Below are 20,971 nucleotides of genomic sequence, written 5' to 3'. Positions count from 1 at the left end.
TTAAAACAGAAAGAAATTTTCTCATATGCACTGGTAATTTCTGTTGTATTTAATTTTTAAAATGTTGGCTGTGACCCATTAAGTTGTTTTCAATACCCTTGTGTGTTGTGATCTGAAGACTGAAAAAATGCTACCTTAGATCAGAAATTTTTCACCCAGTCTATTAATAAAGTTCAGGGATACTTGTGAAATTATGTGAAAGTTTGTATATATTTACATATTATATATTTCTGTGCAAGAAACTTCATAGACTTTTACAGATTCTTAACGGAATAGGTAACTTTTGAGAAGTTAGGACACATTGATCCCACAAAACGGGCAGAGGATGGGATTAGGATTTCTGGTGCTAGGTGGCCCCTGCAGCCCCCTGAAAACTCCTGTGGATAGGATTAGGAAGGCTCCTCAGGCTATTTCTTAATTCCATATAAGACCCTCAAGGGCTCTCTCTTTCTCTCTCTCTCTCTTTTTTTTTTTTTTTTTTTTTTTGGTGATAGAGTCTTGCTCTGTCACCCAGGCTGGAGTACAGTGGTGCGATCTCGGCTCACTGCAACCTCTGCCTCTCAGGTTCAAGCAGTTCTTGTGCCTCAGCCTCCCTGAGTAGCTGGGATTATAGGTATGCACCACCATTCCTGGCTAATTTTTTGCATTTTTAATAGAGGCGGGGTTTTGCTATGTTGGCCAGGCTGGTCTTGAACTCCTGGCCTCAAGTGATCGGCCCACCTCGGCTTCCCAAAGTGCTGGGATTATAGGCGTGAGCCACTGTGCCTGGCCAAGGGTTCTCTACTGGATATGGAAGGGTTTGATATTTGAGTGGGCCTTCTGCATTTATAAAGGAGTGCCAACACTGACATAGAGTGCACCCACTGCTGGGTCATGATTTGGGATTCCCACAAATGACTGCAGGATCAGTTCAGCCTCAGGCCCTATTTGTCTTCTATATTCAGCAGAGACTAGTGGTTGTTGTAAACCAGATTCTTCCACTTCAGATTTACAGGTAAGGGCTTTGGTCAGGTGACCTACTGGGATAACCAAAAAAGATGTGGCACAAGATTTTTGCCACTGTAGTCACTAAGATGATGATCTAAACGTAAACACAACTGATACTGAGCCGACAGGCACCAGAATATCCTTACTGGTTGTAAAACTATTGAAATACTGTGTACCTTTGGTGAAGACCAGCTGTTCATCCCAACTCCCACAGCTACCCTGACCCTTCTCTGGGCCTCCTAGAACCTCTCTGTGACTCAGTGACCAAAAGGTGAATGCCTGGCACAACAGGAGGCCTCTAGGAATCCAATCTGATTGGTTAGTACTCTTAACCTACCACTAGTTAAATATTTTAAGTATTTCCTGGACACAAATACAGTATGTACGGCAATGCCACTGGCTACACATTCACTTGCTCTTCACAACCAGAAGGTATAAAATGAGAGAGGTTGCACTGGCCTCACCTTGAAACTGATTGACCTGCTGCACTGGGTATGGATTCCGCTGTTGCTGGAGGTGCTGCCGGGGTAGATGTGATTGCTGCAACTGCTAGAACAACAGAACACAGAGGGGTGGGGAGGTGAGGTGAGATGGGGATGAGCACACAATTTGATATCCTAGCAGTTCTGAGGAAGACAGGGTTTTCCCCAAAAGGAAACTTTGTGTTAAAGAATAATATGCATACAGGCAAGTGCACAAAGCCTAAGGATAGAATCAGGTAGGTTTTCACAAAACAAACACATTGAGGGCACCAGCCCCCATATCAAAAAACAGAACACAGCCAGGAGCCCCTCATGGCCCTTCCAGTCATCACCCTCCCTTGAACCATGGGCATCAATGTCCGAACTTTTAACAACATACGGTAGTTACGTCTGCTTTTGTACTTTGCAGAGAAAGAGTCATACAATGCTGCTGTTGTGTCTGGCTTCTTGCATTCACCACTGTATTTGTGAGATTTATCCATGTATGTGAATACTTGTGGCTTGGTCATTCTCACTGTTGGATAGCATTCCCTCATATGAATATACCATACTTGATTTACCCATTCTACTAGTGATGTCACTTTAGGTGTTTCTAGTTGTTGTGTTTCAAAGGTGACTGCTATGAACATTCCTGAACATGCCTTTGGGTGAACATCTGCATATATTTCTGATGTGTGGACTTGCTGGGTCATGAGGAATATGTGCTGAGGGTAAGGGTTTTGTCGTGGACTGCTTAACACCAGCCTGCATCTTTCCTTAGCACTGTAGGGACTGAGCTCAAAGGGACAAGCAACTGCTTTTTAATGACCTAAATGGATGTTTTGGGCATAAGAAGATGAGATCCTCAGGGGTTATACAGAAAAGGCTCATCTTATTCCCATGAAGCCAAACTGCCTATAAAATACATCTCTACAAGTAAACTATTCAGCATTTACTGCTTTGAGGAAACCATGTGGGATTCCACATATACCAGCGAGCCAGGAGGCCTGTGTTTTAGTCTTTCTTCTTTCACTCACGGGGATGCTGCACTGCTAGTGTTGTTTGCAATATACTGGGAAGGCTATTATTATCAGGCTGTATGTGCAAAGGGAAAGAAAATAAGAGTGATGTAGAAGGAGCAGAGAAAGAGGTTTTAGTCCTAGGTCTGCCGTCAAGTAGCTTGAGTGACCTTCAGTATGTTGTTTAACCTGCTCCCTGCAGCCGCTGAATATTCATTAAGTACCTTTCATCTGCAAGAGCTATAAAGAACATATACCAAGGTCCCCATTCTTTAGAGTGTTCATTATAAAAATAACACACACTGACCACCTCTTAAGGCATGTGTTTATTTCCATTTTTCTCTTGTGTTTGTTCCTGGGCTGCTCTATAATTTTCTTTTCTTTTTTGTTCTCTACAAGGCCAGCCAGCGTTCTGGCAACCAAAGAAAACAACAGCCTCTGACTTGTTGACCCCATCTGTGGTGCCTACCATAACGTTCTGCAGAAAACTGTTGAAATTAATTGATTGTGTAAACCATTAAAGTATAGACAAGAAACCATGCAAATCTTTAGGCAGCAATATAAGGGCATTATTGAGAGTTAGCTGAGCATTGAACAGCTTCTCCCAGTCAAACTTCCATATTATATAAGAACTTAACTGTCCCACTTATGACTAGGGATGAGCCCCCTGCAGCCTTTGGGAGACTGAGGGTGCATCCTGGAGTCAGAAATCAGGAGTTCCCAGTTCTGTCCTGGCTCTGTCTCTCTGTAGCTCTGTGATCTCACATAAATCACATAAGCTCAGGTTCCTCACATAACCTCAGTTCCTCATTTGTAAAATGATGGGACTTCATGATCTAGAACGTTTTTAAGTTCTGTCTAACCTTTGTGAATGGATGAGAGGTGATGTGATTTGCACTTTTTGAGAATAGGCATTAAATATGAATTCATACCTACTTTCAACCTGTTCTGCTCTGATTTCCAAGTCTACTGAGAATCATTTTAAAGCTCCCCAAAATAAGCAAGATCCTACATCCTTCTGTTTTCTCTGACATTACCTTTCAGGAAACCCAAAATCTATTTCCAAAATCCAAAGTGTGAGGACACTTTCAATGCTGCAGCAACCAAGACTGGTGTCTATTTGGCAATTTCACTCTCACGCAAAAAGTTGAGAGCTGGCTGGGTGCAGTGGCTTACACCTGCAACCTCACCCCTTTGGAAGGCTGAGGCGGGCAGATTGCTTGAGTCCAGGAGTTCGAGACCAGCCTGCCTAACATGGTGAAACCCCATCTTTACTAAAAATACAAAACTTAGCCAGGTGTGGTGGTGTTTGCCTGTGGTCCCAGCTACTCTGTACACTGAGGTGGGAGGATCGCTTGAACTTGTGAGGCAGAGGTTGCAGTGGGCCGAGATCACACCACTACACTCCAGCCTGGGTGACAGAGTGAGACTCTGTCTTAAAAAAAAAAAAAAGTTGAGCACTTACTCCTTGTAGACCTGCACTCAGACAACCTGCACTAAATCTGCAACCTCCCCGGGTGCAGGGAAGATGCTTCATTGACCTGGCTGGGCCATGTGGCTGCAGCTCCCACCTGACATTCCCTGACACCAGGGCCATATGATAGGCCCCCACATACATGTGTGCAGCACATATAGCTTCCAAAATATTTTACACACATGATCTTATGTCATCCTTAAAGCAGCCACATGAGGAAGGCTGGGAAATTATTAAAATCTAATTTGGCAGATGAAGAGGGAGGTTCAGTGATTTTTCTAAAATCACATCAAAAGCAAAAGAATGGACTAATCCTGACCCTGAGAAAAGTGATTCTCGCCTCATCCCTCACCATGTTTTAGTACACACAGTTGCCGTGGAATTATCTGCAGGTTGCAGCTTCCCATTTCCCTTGTCTTTCCCAAGGCACTCCCACTCTTTCTGTGCCCTGGATCTTGAGGGGGTCTTCCCTGACCTCTCACCTCCTTGTCTGGGAGCATCGTCTTGATGTGTCTCTTCTCACACTCTTCCCATGCACCGTGCTCCCCAGGGTCGAGCTGGCTTCGCCATGTGGGAACACCCCTGGGCTGCACAGCTGAGCTCTGCCGGCTTGCCCTGGACCCTCTTTGTGTCTTTGGCCACAACACACATATCAAAAGCCATCACTCAAAACATCAGGTACACCTGAGATTTCCTGGGATTGGCTGAGGAGAGGATTTACAGAGCCCAGCTGCCCTCGGCAGCTCCATTTATCACTGCCTGAGAGAGATTAGCATAGCTCCTTGTCGCACACCTTATGTAGGTGAGAGGGATAGAGGTTTGTTTGTACAATAGCTGCCAGGAGGCTGACTGACCTTGGTAAAAAGGGAGATAATTACACAGCTGTTCAGGAACAAAAGCAAAAAAATAAAAAGGGAACATAAGTGAACTGTGCTCAGCAGTACAATTTTTTTCTTTGGGGAATGCCTGGTATTATTTTGAACTGCTGTTCTTGGTTAGTAGGAACCTAAATGGGCCTGTGTCCTAAATAGGATCTTGTATATATGCAGTGGTGGATGCTTGGTAAATTTGCAAAATTCTGGTGGGGTGTGGTAGATCATGCCTGTAATCCTAGCATATTGGGAGGCTGAGAGGGGAGGTTTGCTTGAGGCCAGGAGTTTGAGACCAGCCAGGTCAACATAGTGAGACCCTGTCTCTATTTCTTTAAGAAAAAATTTACAAAATTCTGACCCTCTCAGAAACATTTTAGAAGGATGACTGCGAGGCAGACCTATGTTGGGCCTTCAGTTTTATATGACAACCTCACACCTCCTGTAAGAAAGAGCCTGCTGTACGAGATTCCCTGTGCAGACCCCCACAGAAGCCAACTGGGGCTCTCTCGTGGACGGCCTCAGGCCTTTCTCTGGGATAATGCTAAGTCAGGTATGGGCATCTCTAAAAACAAAACAAATTAAAACCTACAGGAGCAGTCTGCAGGGAAGGCTTTCTCTCAAAGCTGAGGAATTATAGGGCAAGGATGGACAAAGATGCCTAAGGTAAAGCTGTATTTGTGTTAGGCTTTCCTTTAACTCACGGATTTCCTGAGGTGTTTCAAAAGCTGTGGGGAATTTTCTTAGGTTTGCACCCTGTCTGTGACCCAGAGTTCAGGCTTCCAGGTAGTTCTGCAGGCCTTATTGTTCTGCTATTGTTCCCAATCCATTGTTCATGACCCATTCTATAGAATTCTCCTCAAGCCCTTCTCCTGTAATTCCTCTAAGAAACAGAGTTCTCTGAATTATTATTTTTTTCTTCATGCTAGAAATATTAGGGCTTATGGAGCATGTGAAACAGCCCCAGCCATGTGCTGATTACACTGACCCTGTACCAGAAATCAGAAGAAAAGGAGTCAGGCTTGAATCTAAGAAATGTCTCTGGCACACAGGCCTTCAAACTGCTGGCGGAAGCCTGTCTTTTAAGAACAAATTAATTAATTACAGGAAAAAGCCTAACTAATTGAAATGTCTAAATTCTTCAGGTTCTCCTGTGACCCCAGGAAATGCTAGACTATGAGCATCTTGACGAAGGATGTGAACTGTGACTTCCTCACAGCCAGCAGGTGCTGAATAAGTGCTTGCTGAATGAATGAATCACGCCGAAGGGCATGTTACCTGTTCCGCCAAAATCTGCTGCTGCTGCTGCTGCTGCCTTTGCTCCCGCAGGAACTGTTGCTTCTGCTGCTCCATCAACTGGGCCCGCTGATCAATGAGCATCTGCTTCATGATCGCTGCTTGGGGCTGGCTGCCCAGGAAGCTGGGGCCTGCGGGACCGGCTCCTGAGACCATGCCACCTGAGCCTGGGGGCACAGAGGACTGCATGGGGCCTGTGGTTCGGGGAAGTCCAACTGGATGCTGCTCCTGGGAGGACAAGAGAGGGACAGATTCAGGGATTCCCCATGGAGACTCACTGCCATTTGAAGGGAGACCCCTGGGAAAAGGGCAGGAATCCCGGCTTATGGACAGGAGGGGTCGTGAGTGACAAACATTGCATTTCCATAAAAGTAGCCTCCAACCGACCTTACCTGAGTAGAATTAGAGAGGCCACATGGATAGTAAGATAGCATGGCTCTGGGAAATCGAAGGCCAAGTTCAGTGTGTTTCAGATGGGACTGACTATTGCATATGGACTGGATTTTCAACTAACATCCTGTGTTCCTCCAAGGAAAGGAAATGAGCCCTCAGGCTGAGCTCACCTAAAGTCTGAGACATCCTGACCTCACCTGTTAATCCTTATTTCTTATGTCTACTTGGCCAAAAATAGACATCTTCTTTGAAAGTAGGAGGGGCATTTACAGAAAACTGCAGGAATTTGTTAATCAACAGGTCTGATATTTGATGGAATTCTAATAAGTTGCAACATTTGAGAGCTTTGATATATGTCAAAAAGAAAAATCCTGCTGGCCAGAGTTGCTGATGGGGAGAACTGGGAATGTTTTACACTGACCAAAGCTATGTAATCTCCTAATATCTTTAAAAATAGAATGGAGTCTCCTCTGTCTGGGATAATTTAAATGTGGGGTGTTGGATTGGGTCTCTTGATTCTATAATTATATGTCAGCCAGTCAAATGATGGCAACTTCTAAGGACTAGTCCTTAGGGAAGAGGAGGCCAAGTAAATTAAGTAAAGACCGAATTCCACACTGCCCAGGTGACTACGTGAAGAATGTGCTCAGAGGCGAAGTGTGTGCTCTGAGCTGGACAGGGTAGACTATTAGGGAAAAACAGCGAATGGGAAGAAACGGCATGTGGCCCAAAGATTCAGTTTCTAGCCACCTCCTTTCCTATTTGTTCTCTGAAGCCTACCTAGCAGTGGCAAGTACTGTCTGAACATTCTGCAGAAATTCCTCCTCATTTAAGTTTCAAGTAATTAATGTGAACATAGAGGAGTTGATACAGATTAAACGGGCACACATATAAGGACATTCACAGTCATTTTGGGAAGCATTACTATGAGACCTTAAATAGTAAGAAGCAAATGCGAATAACTCTATCATTAAACAATTTTTAAATCCAGCCGGGGGTGGTGGCTCATGCCTGTAATCCCAGCACTTTGGGAGGCTGAGAGAATTGCTTGAAACTGGGAGGCGGAGATTGCGGTGAGCTGAGATCACGCCGCTGCACTCCATCCTGGGCAACAGAGCGAGACTCCATCTGGATTTCAATATTTTTCTTCTTTTTACTTTATTGCCTTTCCAACGCAGATACTGCTAAACATGCTGGCAGTTTTTTCTCAAAGCAAATAGGTGAAGTTTCTCTCTGTCTCTCTGAGAGAGACAGTCCTGGATTTGATTCCCTACAGCCTGGGCTGTGTTCCTCCCTTCCTTCTGTGGTGTGTAGAACCATTCCGACTTCCCTCTCTAGTATGACTGACCTCAACTGGATCTTCAGTTGCTCTTCTTCCCTCCAAACAAAACAAAAAAGCAAAACAAACAAAAACCAAACCAAACTGCTACTCCTCTTACCCAACAACCCATCACCCAAGACGCTCTGGTTTGTTTGTGCAGTAGCCCAGGTCGCACAATTTGTGAATGGTAGACTCAGAACTAGCAGAACTGGAATGCAATTAAAAAAAAAAAAACAAAAAACACCAAAAAACAGATTGCTTTTCTTTGCTTTTTAAAAAAAATTTTCCATAAGTTATCAGGGTACAGGTGGTATTTGGTGACATGAGTAAGTAGAATGCTAATTTTAATTCTCAAGTCAGTACTCTTCCTACTAGCTCAGGCCTCTCCCAGGCAGTGTCTTCATGGTGTTAAGTGTGCACCTAAGAACAGCCTGTATACCTATACAGTGTGTCTCTCATAAGTGTACTGCATTCTATTTTTTATACATAAATGCTGTAGCTGAAATTAATAAAACGTTTTGTCTTAGTGTATTTTCTCTATACATACACAAACATAGCTAGGAAATATTTTTGATGTTAATAAAAAGATCTTATACTAAACAATGCCAGGAACCTTCGTGCTACCAAAAAGTTTACTTCAGGACTAACCCTTGCAGGGGTCTAGATATTTCAGGGTCTTCCCTTTCCCCCCAAATATTTGCCACCTATTTTCCAAGCCCTTCCTTCCAGTGAAATAAATCTGTTTCTTGCCACCTTTAGGGACAAATGGCTGATTGACTTTACACTTTAACAAATGAATTCACACTGACATATAAACAGCCAATCAGCAAAAATGCAGATATGCAGTTTGTTTTTTCTATCTCAGTATATTTGATACTTTTCAGTTTTGATAAGGAGGAGAGAGTTGGAAAGAAAATGAAGCCCAAGGGAAGATAAAATTTTCTTCAGCTTGATTTTTTTGAGAGGGCTGGTCTGGGAGGGCCCTGTTTATCTTTGTGCACTTTGAGATATGCTTGTCCTGTGCGACCAGCCGGCACAGCTGGGGAGTGTGCCTAGAAGTGGTAAGGAGTGAAGAAGTGTTGCTTTCCCAGCCTCCCCTCCACTGGGAAAAGAAAGGGAGAGGCAAATGGGGTGACGATAATACATCAAATCACTTTTTGCCCCTGTCATCCTGGGCCAAAAAAAAAAAAAAAAAAAGAACTTCAAAAGCACAGTGTGAAAAAAAAAAACAACCCTCCCAAAAGGATAGTCATGTTATTACTTCCCACGATTATATGTTTCCCCAAATAATTCCCTTCCAGAGGTTTAGCCTTAGGGTTCTCACTGAAGACCTACAGGCAGGAAGGGCTGTATGTATTATTCTATTAATTTTTTTTTAGAGACAGGGTTTCACTCCATTGCTCAGTCTGGAGTTCAGTGGTATGATCACAGCTCACTGCAACCTCCAGCCCCTGGGCTCAACCAATCTTCCTGCCTCAGCCTCCTGAGTAAGTGAGACTACAGATGAATGCCACCATGCCCTGCTAATTTTTAAATTCATTGTAGAGATGGTGGTCTTACTATGTTGCCCAGGCTGGTCTTAAACTCCTGGCTTCAAACAGTCCTCCTGCCTTGGCCTCCCAAAATGTTGGGATGACAGGCAGCAGCCACTGCTCCCAGCACTAGGTGCATTCTTAAAGGACTGCCCTCCCTACGAAACATCTTTAGTACTTTCCCAACAAGCTCTGCCACATTCAACGGTGGGTGAGACACACCTACAGCCCCAGATTCTGATGTATATTCCAAAGTGTGAAGATGTACTCAGTGACTTGCCTTATACATTAAGCTGGCCGAGGCCACTGTTTCCTATTACATGGCTTCCTTTAACCTCCAGTCTAAGAGGGCTTAATGAGAAATCTTCTGTCAGATTTCAGGATTTCAAGCCACTGCTCATTTCTAAGAAAGACACACACTGTGTTGTGCAATTAGAGAAAACCAGGCTGAGCTTTCCTCATGTGGAATGTAATGCCTTGAAGCCAAATGATGCAGTATTTTTAGTTGTAATTACTGGCTTGTTCTCCAATCCACTCCTTGCCCAACGACCTCCCTTGCTTCTCCTAAGAATCTTAATACAGTTTCTCCCCCTCAAAAATCCAACTGGCTACATAGATCTTCATTACTCGCCTAACCCTCTCACTCTTCCGTAAAATAAAGGAAGGAGAAAGAAATAAAAACCAAGGAACCTACTTTACATATCTTCTCTTCCAGGGAAAAGATCTTAGCAATTTTCTAAAGGCTAGAGTGAGGTAGGAGGTGTTAAGAGCACCCTTACCTCCCCCAAACAGGCAGTTTTCGACTTCAAAAAACAGCTATGGTAAAAATATCTCCCAAGAACAGCCAGCTGTTTATTTATAAATCTGTGCGTAGGGAAGCTTTAATTTCTCTGAAGTGTTTTCAAGAACATGCATAGTGTTTGGGTGAGAGGGGCCGGCGTTGTTGGCAGCGAACCAAAGAGCAGGGAATCACAAAAGACGGCCGGTGGCGAGGAGGCTGGGGTGACGGGGACCCCGTGAATCACGGGCTCGAGGACGCCCAGGGCTTTTCAGCCTTTTCCAGGCGTCCCTCGCCGGGGGAACGCGGAGCAGCTGCCGTTCTCCCAGCGCCCCAGCAGATGGTGGTGTCAGCCCGGCCTCGCGCCCGGCCGCCGCCGCGCCCGCGCCCCTCCCCTCGCAGATGGCTTAATCAGGGCTCCCGCCCGCCCCTCCGCGGCCCCCGCCCAGCGCGTCTGGGCGAGCGCTGCGAACGTGGAGCCAGGCAGTCAAGTGTTACTGCGTACAGCAGGTAGCCTGGCAACTGAGAGCATAATACCGAGCAGATGGTGTTCGCACGGCGTGATGGACATCACACACGACAGCCTGAGACAATCCAGGAATTCCCTGGTGACTCGAGGCCCTCTTTACACAAAATGAGTTCTCTCTCCATTGCGGTGTATCTCTGGGATTATCTCCCCCCTCCTCCGACTGACACTGAACTGGTTTCTTATTACCGACTTTTCTTCCAGCCAGAGGGGAGGGAGAACTCAGGCGGGGGAGGACACGGGAAGGGGACGTGGAAGGAAACGGAAGGGCTGGGAGTGGGGTCCGGGGGCAGTGGCGACCACAGAGGGGCGGGAGGGTGGCGGACACCAGACCCCAGGGCTGACAGCCCGGGAGGGACCTGGTTTCCAGGAGCCCAGCTGCACAAAGCCGGCGCGGGGAGGGAAGGAGCGAGCCTCGGGTAGGCCCGGCGCGGCTTCTTCGGCTCAGAGTCCTTGCAACTGCTTGGCCTACGAACGGCCTAAATGAAATTTAGGATTTTATTGAAAAAGTCCCCTGGGGCCTAATTTGGCCTCTCGACTCGAGCCTATGTGCTTACAAGTACTTAGGGGACTCCGGCTAAGAAGTCAGGAATGGGGCCTGTGCGCCGCCGGCAGGCCCGAGACCGCCTCTCGGCGCAGGCGGCCCTAACAAAGAAGCCCACGAGGCGGTCCCAGGCGCGGGCAGGGGCGGCGCGGGGGCGCTCGGGAGACCCGCTAAGGGCTCTGGAGGTCCTTGGCCGGTGCGCGCCGCTCAGGAGCCGGCGAGGCTGTGGTGTGCTCCCGAGGGCGCATTTCCCAGGTCTCGCCATACCGTGCGTGTTAGTGGCTGGGGAGGACACGGGGACAGAGATGAGGATATTTCGTGGCAGGAAAGAGTAAAAATAAAGCAATGCATAAACAAAAGGAATGTCCTAGAAAACCTATGCTACACACACACACACACACACACACACACACACACACTGAACTGAGTCAAGTAAAAAAATTTTTTAAGGAATGAATCTTTAGCCCAAGTGGGATTTCGATTAAATTTTATATATCAAAAGATTTCTACGTCCAACCTCTCACCAGAATCCAGAGGCTTTCCACTGCAAAGATACTGTTGAAAGTTTTATTAGTAAGTTTGAGAAGACGGATGTATGTATCAGAGGTGAAAGCTAACATGACCTTGCTGGGCCAAAGAGCGCAGCAGTTTTACGTCATTGAGCAGCTCAGGATGAATCTAACACCCACGATGGCTAGACGGAGGCGCCTGGCTGTGACTGCCCGAGGTGCAGGCAAGCCATATGACCTCTCTCTCTCAGTCCCCACCCCCTGAAATGAAAACCATACTCATAAGACTCCTTGACAATGGAAATTTTGAAGGTGACATAGTTAATGAAGTGCCATAGAAAAGAAATAGCTAAGAAGACTCTAAAACCTCCCCAGTTGAACGAAGAACTAAATTAGAGGTTCTCAAAGTGTGGTTCCAGGATCAAATGCATTAGTTCCCACCTGGGAGCTTGTTAGAAATGCAAATTCCCAGGCTCCCCCTCTAGGCCTCCTGAATTAGAACTTCTGGGGATGGTTTAACAAGCTCTCCAGGTGATTACGATGTCCCATAGAGAATCATTGGGGCAAATAATCCTGTGCCCTGATTAAATTGCAAAGCTGCACTTTCAAAAGCAAGCCAGGGTGCTGAGTTGCTTAGGTTTCTGTTGCAAAGTTTCCTGCCTTGGGACAAAATTCTCAAAATTTTCGGAGGGTTGCTTAGGCCAGTGATGTTTGCAATACAAACCCAAGAATTCTATAAGAATTGGCTGAAGGAGCCAATTCTTCCAGGAAAGGCTACTTCAGTTGCAACTGTGCTGTGGAGGCTGAGGAGCACCCACGACTGAGGAAGGAGTGAGTCCCCTATAATTCGACTCATTATAATGCAACTCATTATAATGTGCTGCTAAGACAGCATCACACATCGCTAAACTTACAAGTCCCTGGTGTAATAAGGTGAACTATGAAAAGCTATGATTGGAGGAAAGTTTCCTTTGATAGAAAGGGTTCTTCAAATATGAAGAATGTAACATTTATGGGACACCTACTCATTGCAAAATACTCTCCTAGGGTCTTTCACCTCCATATTTAACTCATTTTGTTGATATTTTTTTAAAACCCGAATTTCTGAGACGTTAAGGAACTTGTGTGATGTCCCACAGCTGGTGGTGGCGTCTCTGGGATTCTGACTTTTCCACTGACCATAACATGCATCTGGTCTAAATTGAGCAGACCACCCAGGAGGATGCTGGAGTAAAAAGAAATGGGAAGGGGGTGGTGAGAGGAATGGACATAGAATAAAAAGGTAGAGACCCTTGGGATCAAAGGATGCAACTGAAAGAGCACCAAAATATGCATCTTTTTTTGTTTTGTATATGTTGCCTCATACCCAAAATTGGGATGCCTCTGTGGTATCAACTTCGACATTTAAAGAAAGGGCATAAGATTAGATCATTCAACCATAAGTGGAAGGAAGAAAGAAAATGAAATAACACCTTAGAATTTTCTTTGAAGTTGATCTGCTGTCAGGGCAGAGATTTGGTTTTCTTTTACAAACTTTCTTTTTCCAGAGCAATTTTTAATGTGGGTTTGGAGAGGTGTTTATAATTAACTTATAGCAGAGCTCCAAAAGGGCCCATTCCATCTAAACTCCTCTGTCTCAGCAGATTATTGAAGATTGGATTGAAAGGTTTGTTTTCTGATGTGTGATGGTTGTGTCCCAAGATGATTGAGTTTGAGGGAGAGTTCACCAAGTTAGGAGGCTTATCACTGAAACAACAGAAACTTAGGGCCCAGTGCGAAGGCTGCTAAATGGGTTCAGCAAAGCTCTTTGTTCAGCTTCTAGAAAGGAACAGGGTAGATTGGGGGAACCCCACAGGCCTGGGTAGAAACTCAGCTCCACCATGGGCCCAGTGACTGGTACACCCTGACCACATAACAAACAGCTTGTGGTTCTTACTCTTACTGCCGAAACCTCTTGATCATGCAGAGCATCCTTCAAGGTGAGGGAAATGGCAAGGTTTCAGCTAAATGGCTTTAGCTCCTCAAACAATGGAGACCAAGGCTTGTCATAGTCAGGCCAGGCATGGTGGCTCACGCCTGTAATCCCAGCACTTTGGGAGGCCAAGGTGGGTGGATCACCTGAGGTCAGGAGATTAAAACCAGCCTGGCTAACATGGTGAAACCTAATCTCTACTAAAATACAAAAATTAGCTGGGCTTGGCGGCATGCACCAGTAGTCCCAGCTACTCAGGAGGCTGAGGCAGGAGAATTGCTTGAGCCTGGGAGGTGAAGGTTGCAGTGAGTTGAGATTACGCCACTGCACTCCTCCCTGGGCGTGATACAGTGACACTCTGTCTCAAAAAAAAAAAAAAAAAAAAAAAAAAAGGCCTTGGTCCCCATTATTTTAGGAGCTAACTGCCTAATTGCTAGGGAATTATTTTACAAATATACATTTTGCTGATTCCTTCATCTGCTTCCCAATTGCTTGGGAACATTTGAAAAACAATGCAGAAAAGTATAGATAGAAAAAAAGTATAAAGAAAAAAGCTAGCATTCATTTTTAAGACTCAAAGATAACCACTGTTAATATTTTGATGTGTTTTTATAGTTCCTCCTAATTTTTTCCCATATGCAATAACATATTTTTATGCTTATGATCATGATATATGCACAATTGTACACACCCTACTGATTCTTAACTAAGTAACATGGGAGAGGTAGAAAGTTCTAACTTTACAAACGCTTCCGAGTTATAATTTCCTGGCAGGATGATATCCTTATGGCATCCTTCCTGGCAAGGCTTTTAGTTCCTTCGGGACCAAGACTATGAGTCTTTGGAGTATCTAGCACAGAGCTATGGCCACAGCTGCAACTAAATAAAGATTTCCTGAACTCAACTGACTAATTGGCTATGATGAATTCTAGCCTAAACCAATTATCAGGTATAACTGGAGAGGACAAAATGATGGCCTTTTAATGGACTGCTGCTCCGAGCTCCTGAGCTGACCCTCTGCTGAATGTTAAAGAAAGGGTTAAAGTTGGTAGTCCAGTGCAAATGTGAGAGTGCCACCAGCCACAGGAAAGTCAGCCTTTCAAGGCCATTTTTTGGGGGGATAAAAGCAACAAAAACACCATTTGTCCTTATCAATGCTTTGAACATAGTTACCATAGGTCCCTGCAATGGAAACACAACTTTGAGAGTTATGCTTTTCGTCTGCCTTTGATGTAAATTATAGAGTCCTTTTGATCCCTTTCTTGTGATTAATTCCACCATGAAAGCAATTCTAAATTGGTTAAAAGTTCATTGGTGTACAACAATAGAAGCTTGATTGAATAAATTATGGTACATCCATACCATGAATACTAGGCAGCCAATAAAAATCATGCCTCCTTAGACTATCTAATCACATAGAAAAAAAGCTTACCATATATAGTTAAGAAAGGCAGAGGAGGAAAACAGTTTCCTTTTGCTTTGTTTATGTCCTCTGGTGTTAAAACTCAACAACAGAAACCGTTTTTAAAGCACTAGCTACCGGATAGTCTTGTTAGACAAGAATTATAAGGGTTTTATTTTTATGCTTTTTATATTTTCTGTTATGAATATATATTACTTTTAATATTATTTTTAAAAGCTTGTTAAGAATAAGGAGGCTAAACTGATATGGAATGAAATGTAGAGTTCAAGAGGGGCCCAGGCTGTCTCTGGGACCTGGACTATTTCTCCCTGCGCCCACCTTATGCTCTAGAGGGTGTAATAGACATGCGTAATTGGCAGGTCCCCTTTCAAAACCTGTACGTGGCTTGAACAACTGGCCTTGGATACAGGTTCGGCAACTAGGTCAGCTTTCCACTGCTTCCACAAAGAGCTCCCAAGTCCCAGGGGAAGGGTACATCTTCCAAGAGTTCTTTGGTCCACCTGGACAAGGCTGCTCTCGGCGGCACCACCCATCTGGCTGTGGCTTTTCTCCATCTTAGGTTTGAAGCCACAGTGCATGGCCAGAACCAGCCAGAACTTTGGAGTTCAAGAACTCGAGAGGTGGGTGAAAATTGCCATTGCCTCCACAAACTGTCTTCTCTTCGAAGCTGTAAGAAAACCTCAGCCACCAGGGCTGGGAAGCCTGCCCCACAGAGGCGAGCACAGCCTCTACTGGCATGCAAGTGGCCGCTGTCAGGACACATGGACTGAAAGTGGTTTGTCAGCTGCTCCATTAGGTTTTTTTACTCATATGTTTGCTACCTTTCTTTCCTTGATTTAGAAATAGGGAGGGGAAGCAGTCCCAGCTGTCTTCAGCTGCTGGGAGACTTTTTTTTCCCTCCTGAGCTACTGTTTCCCCCGAGCCTTTCCCTCTTTTTGTACCCACCCTTTCTGATGAAGTCATCAGAGCAAAGATTGCATAACTGATGCATAGACCTATCTTGTGTTATACTGGGAGACAGGCCAATGTTTCCATTAATAGACAAGAGCACCACCACGCTGCCAAATGGAGCTCTCTGCTGCAATCGCTACAAGACAGGAAGAAGGGAAGGGAAGCTGAGTGCTCAGGGCATGCTGTGGAGGGAAGGCAAGGGCACTTCCGCCATCATCTCCAGAACTGCCACAGCCTTGGGAGCGGGGCTGAGGAGAGATCAGTGCTGACTGCCTGAGAAAAGCCAATTCCAGAAGCTGCTGTTCTCTTGTCCTCATGTTCTTCCTTCCTTCCAGAGACTGTGAGAGGCAGGGCCCATGTCAGCCTGCTCTGCTGAACCTCTCTGTGGGAAACCAGGTTTGTCCATGTGATGCTGAGGCTCTGAGAGGAGGGCTTCACTTTCCTCCACCCTTGCCCCTCGTTCCTATGAGTGGAAGCCTACCCAGCTGTGGTGGTGGGGTTTGAGGACTTAGAGCAGGGAGAAACATAAGGAAACAGAAAGAAAAACAGAAATACTTAGAAATTTGGGATCGATGCTGCTCCTTATTTAAAGATTGTGGCTGAGGACCAGCTTCTTAGAGGAAGCAAGTCTGGGAGAGGGGCTCATACCTGGTCTGTGAGGGCCTGTGGGTATCAGGGCATAAGACCATCTGACCATGGGCCTTGCATCCACAAGACCCTTGAGCTTAGATTTTTAGACATGTTCTTCAAACAAGGTTTTACACATACAGTCTCTGAGAAACCCTGAGAGGACTGAAAGATAGCATCTATTTTATAGGTTTAAATTGTGTCCTAAGCTAGGCATGGTGGTTCACACCTGTAATCCCAGCACTTTGGAAGGCTGAGGTGGGAGGACTTGAGTTCAGTTCAGGAACAGCCTGGGCAACAGCAAAACCTCATCTCTACTAAAAATAAAAAAATTAGCTGGCCATGGCAGTGTGCACCTACAGTCCCAGCTATTCAGGAGGCTGAGGTGGGAGGATCACTTGAGCCTGGGAGGTTGAGGCTGCAGGGAGCTGTGACTGTGCCACTGCACTCCAGCCTGGGTGAGAGTAAGACCCTGTCTCAAAGAAAAATTGTGCTCTGTTATTAGATCAGGCTGCTCTAAGTCCATTATCAATTAACATTCTTTATATGTCCTGTGTTTATCTCGTGCACAGTATAATTGCACTATGCTATATTTTATAAAATAAAAACATTGCATTTTTTTAAAAGCCCTATTGTCATTTCTTCATTTTGTAAATACACCTGGGCACTCCAAAAAATAGAAGTGGCCTAGGTATTTTCTTAATCTTGAGAAGACTTGGAGACACACAGGCATAAAAATAAGTTTAGAAAGAATATAGAACTCAAAGAGGTTTAACACAGCCCTTGACTCCACAGCACACATACACACAGTAACCTGGATAAAAGAAGCTGGAAACAGTGAGAAATCATCCTCTCTCTATATCTTAAACTTTTCAGGCATTTAAATCAGAGCTCTTCTTAGGTAGCACGATCCAGCAGTGCTTGGCTGCTTGGCTTATCGTAGGTGCTTGTAAAGGTTTGCTCTCATTGTCATCACTATTAATAATGAGAAAATAAGAAACTTCAGGTGGGACCTATGTTTTCAGCTTGGATTTTGTTTGTTCTTAATGGTTAGATCAGTTCTTCAGCTGTGTGAAGGAAAATATCCCTGTTCACACATAACCATTTTTGCTTAGGATAAAAATTAAGTTGGTAGCTAAATATGAAACGAGACCCTAGAATAAAGGTGAAATTGATGGGAAATTTTTAGTGAGGAATAAATCCACCCTTTTGACTATAACAACAGAGGCCTTCTAAGATGGGGGTTATGCACCAAATTTTTTTTGTCACTTATCCCTTCTAAAAGAATAAATATTTTCGCTTCAACATCTGGGATGTATTGCTAGTTTCCTAATTTCTTTCCACCAGAAACTGAAGCCAAGTCTGACCTCCTTATCATGAGATCCCCTCAAATGCCCACTACCACCCTCTCATCTTTCCCCAAAAGTTTTTTGGGCTAATTTCTCCTCTAGCTAGTTGACTTCATACCTTTGCTCTGCTTCCCAGATCCAGGCGGGCTCCTTGACAGCATAACCATGATTCACATATAAACATCTCCACCTCAAGTCAGCATGTTGCAACCACTACCACTGCTCTCCAAGGTGACTGCTTGTAGGAGGTCAACATCAGAACAGGAGGGGCAGGCTGCTTAATGTTGGAGCAGGACAGGGAGATCTAACCTGCTGTTCAGGAGGCTTGTCAACCTGAGAAAGCTTCCTGGACACTGGACACTAGGGATCCTGTTTCTGGTCTTCCTTCCCTTTGGACCATTTCTCTAATAGACACAGTTTCTTCTACTTTGGCTCAACTAATTACTCTCCCCTTTGTATTTCTGTTTCCCTTTATCCTTACCCCCATTTTAAGAATACACAATTTCTCAATCAGCAATTACTAAGTCCTTTTCCAGTCAACTGAACTGTTTCTGGAAGCTGAGACTAAATATATTCGACTGTAAACTTGCTGAGGAGTAGAGGACGGGTGAGTGGGGATGACAAACCTGGACAGTGAACTTGAAATCTGTCTCAGATCCCAAGGATACAATACACAGGAAAAGCCAGCCAGCGTGAGACTCCCCTCTTTATTTTCCCTGGTTCTTGGGGGATAATTTGTACTGATGGTAACTTTCTATACAAGGCCTGGAGGACACTACCTCCTAATCATATTTAGAGCATATAAAAAAGGTTGACAAGGCCAATCTTGATTCCTTTTTTCTTTGTTGTAGTCATAGAGAATTTTGAAGGAAAGATGGGGTCCCTGAGTTCCCATTAATAAATAAAAGTAAGTCCCCAAGGAGTGAACATTCATGTACAGGATGCTGAGAGCTCACATGTGGAGGGGCCATCCCCATGGCCTCAGGGTCCTGCCACAGTGATTGTCACTGAGGAAACTGTCACTGCTGTAGTAGGGTCCCAGTTACTCACAGTAGCTCTCAGAGGTCTCTTGGAGTCATGGCCCAAATGTATCCTGCAGTCAGATATACAAACACCCTGGGAAGGAACTAGAGAGGTCTGGAATACTCTGATTCACCTCTGCTAAGAGGCTCAGTAAGGAAGGCTGACTAGGTCAGTTAAATTGATTGCCAAGGTGGCTGACCTCATAGAGGTTCAGGGATCTGGTTTGAGAACATAAAGCCCCAGATCCTGCCCTTCAAGCTGTGCGGCATTGCGTATCCTTAGTGGCGTTTTCAGTTTCAGCTTCCAGACCTTAGAGTTGATGTTTCTTAGAGAACACTCAAACAAAAACAAACAAAGCAAATAAGCAAACAACCAACTTGCTTAATATGATATACCACCCTCCAGGAGTGTGGGTTGCGGTTATAGCTTTGCTTTGGATTTTATGTGGAGTAAGTCACTTAAAGGCTAAAATGCAAATATTGCCCAGAAAACAAGTATACCTCCCCTTTGAAGTCTGAGCACTAGAACACTATGTGTGGTGTGTATATTTTGCTGTTAAAGTTTTCTTTTCAGTTTGAACACCCATCCCACTTTTTTTTTTTTGTTTTTGAGATGGAGATTCACTCTGTTGCCCAGGGCTGGAGTGGCACGATCTTGGCTTACTGCAACCTCTGCTCCCTGGGCTCAAGTGATTCTCCTGCCTCAGTCTCCTGAGTAGCGGGGATCACAGGTGCCTGCCACTGTGTCCGTCCAATTTTTGTATTTTTATTAGAGATGGGGTTTCACCATGTTGGCTAGGCTGGCCTTGAACTCCTGACCTCGTGATCTGCCCACCTCAGCCTCCCAAAGTGCCGGGATTACAGATGTGAGCCACTGTGCCTGGTCCTTTTCAATCTGAACACACATCCCACTTTCTGAAAAACTTCTATTGCTCAAGGAGTCTGCACAGGCCCAGCAGCCCAGTGCAATGGCAAGGGCTGTGGTGGGACTCTCAGAGCAGTGCAGGCATGGCCCTGTCCTGGAGAAAGACCCAAATCCAAGTGCAGAGACAAAGTGCACTTCACGGAAAAGCTCGAGGATGACTCCAGCTGGCCAAGAGGGAAACCAGGTGGCGTGTGTTCTGTTTCCATTAGATTTCCATAGAGCTAGGCTGACCAGACCCTATGGGCAGAGTTGTGGCACGGCAAAAAAGAGGCCCAAATGGGGACACAGGGCACAGGAGTTCTAGGCAGTGTCTGACCTGGGGCAAGTCACTGAACATTTCTAAGCTTCAGTATCCTCTATGAAATGAGGAAGCCAGCCAGGTAATCTCCAAGTCTTTTACTCGCCCTGACATTTCTCTGGTTCCACTTGGGAAGAGCTTCACAGCTAAGGGGGACTTGACTGACAGCATTGACAGAAGTGTAGATTTGCATTTGAGTAAGAAGAGAAGGAAGAAAGGAAAGAATGAGAGCGGCCACCTACAAGGAGGGAGGTGGCCACTCATCGCTGGGGTGTTGGCTGGGATGTGTGAGAGGAAAGCTTCACAGGATGGGACGGGCCACGGACAGGTCTGCGTGCAGGCAGAGCCAGCTGACTCGACCCCCAGACATCAGGAGCCACAGCAGGTTCTTAAAGGGAATAAACGCTAAATGCATTACTTTAAGGAGATTAAACTGGTGCCAGGTAAAGCAGAGATTAGAATGGGGCTGGATCAGGAGGAGAAAAGTGGGTAGGAAGGGTTGGGAGGCAGCCATAGGGGTAATCCCATCAGGAGGTGAGGGGAAGCTGGCTGAGAATTGGCACTGGACTGTGGGAACTGAAAAAAGCCAAATGCACCTGCCAGGCAAGAATATCCTGCAAGAATAAGAATTCTCATGTGCAAATATCTGGGGTCACTTTCCAGTCTGGGGTCCCACTTCCTCCCCCGCCTCCATT

The 20,971-nt window shown here is 45.3% G+C and overlaps 2 protein-coding genes across 4 annotated transcripts in view; one reads left to right on the top strand and one right to left on the bottom strand.

Moving 5' to 3' along the window:
• MGST2 (microsomal glutathione S-transferase 2) overlaps positions 1 to 8,071 on the top strand; it is a 65,833-nt gene extending 57,762 nt beyond the window's left edge. For both annotated transcript variants that reach the window (XM_035292922.3, XM_035292920.3), the window contains exon 6: positions 5,956 to 8,071. In XM_035292922.3, coding sequence (XP_035148813.1) covers positions 5,956 to 5,990 — 35 coding nt within the window. In that variant the 3' untranslated portion in view covers positions 5,991 to 8,071. The remainder of the gene's footprint in view (positions 1 to 5,955) is intronic.
• MAML3 (mastermind like transcriptional coactivator 3) overlaps positions 1 to 20,971 on the bottom strand; it is a 459,954-nt gene that overhangs the window by 7,347 nt on the left and 431,636 nt on the right. The window contains exons 3-4 of one of the 2 annotated variants that reach the window (XM_002745341.7): positions 6,089 to 6,334; positions 1,452 to 1,536 (exon numbers count right to left, since the gene is read on the bottom strand). In XM_002745341.7, the coding sequence (XP_002745387.3) occupies positions 1,452 to 1,536; positions 6,089 to 6,334 (331 nt within the window). The remainder of the gene's footprint in view (positions 1 to 1,451; positions 1,537 to 6,088; positions 6,335 to 20,971) is intronic. The other variant, XM_008992687.5, reaches the window with a different exon arrangement.

The sequence above is a fragment of the Callithrix jacchus genome, chromosome 3, assembly GCF_049354715.1.
Source record: "Callithrix jacchus isolate 240 chromosome 3, calJac240_pri, whole genome shotgun sequence".
Classification (NCBI taxonomy): Eukaryota; Metazoa; Chordata; class Mammalia; order Primates; family Cebidae; genus Callithrix; species Callithrix jacchus.
Note: the sequence above shows the minus strand (reverse complement) of the source record. Positions and strands in the feature narration are given on the sequence as shown.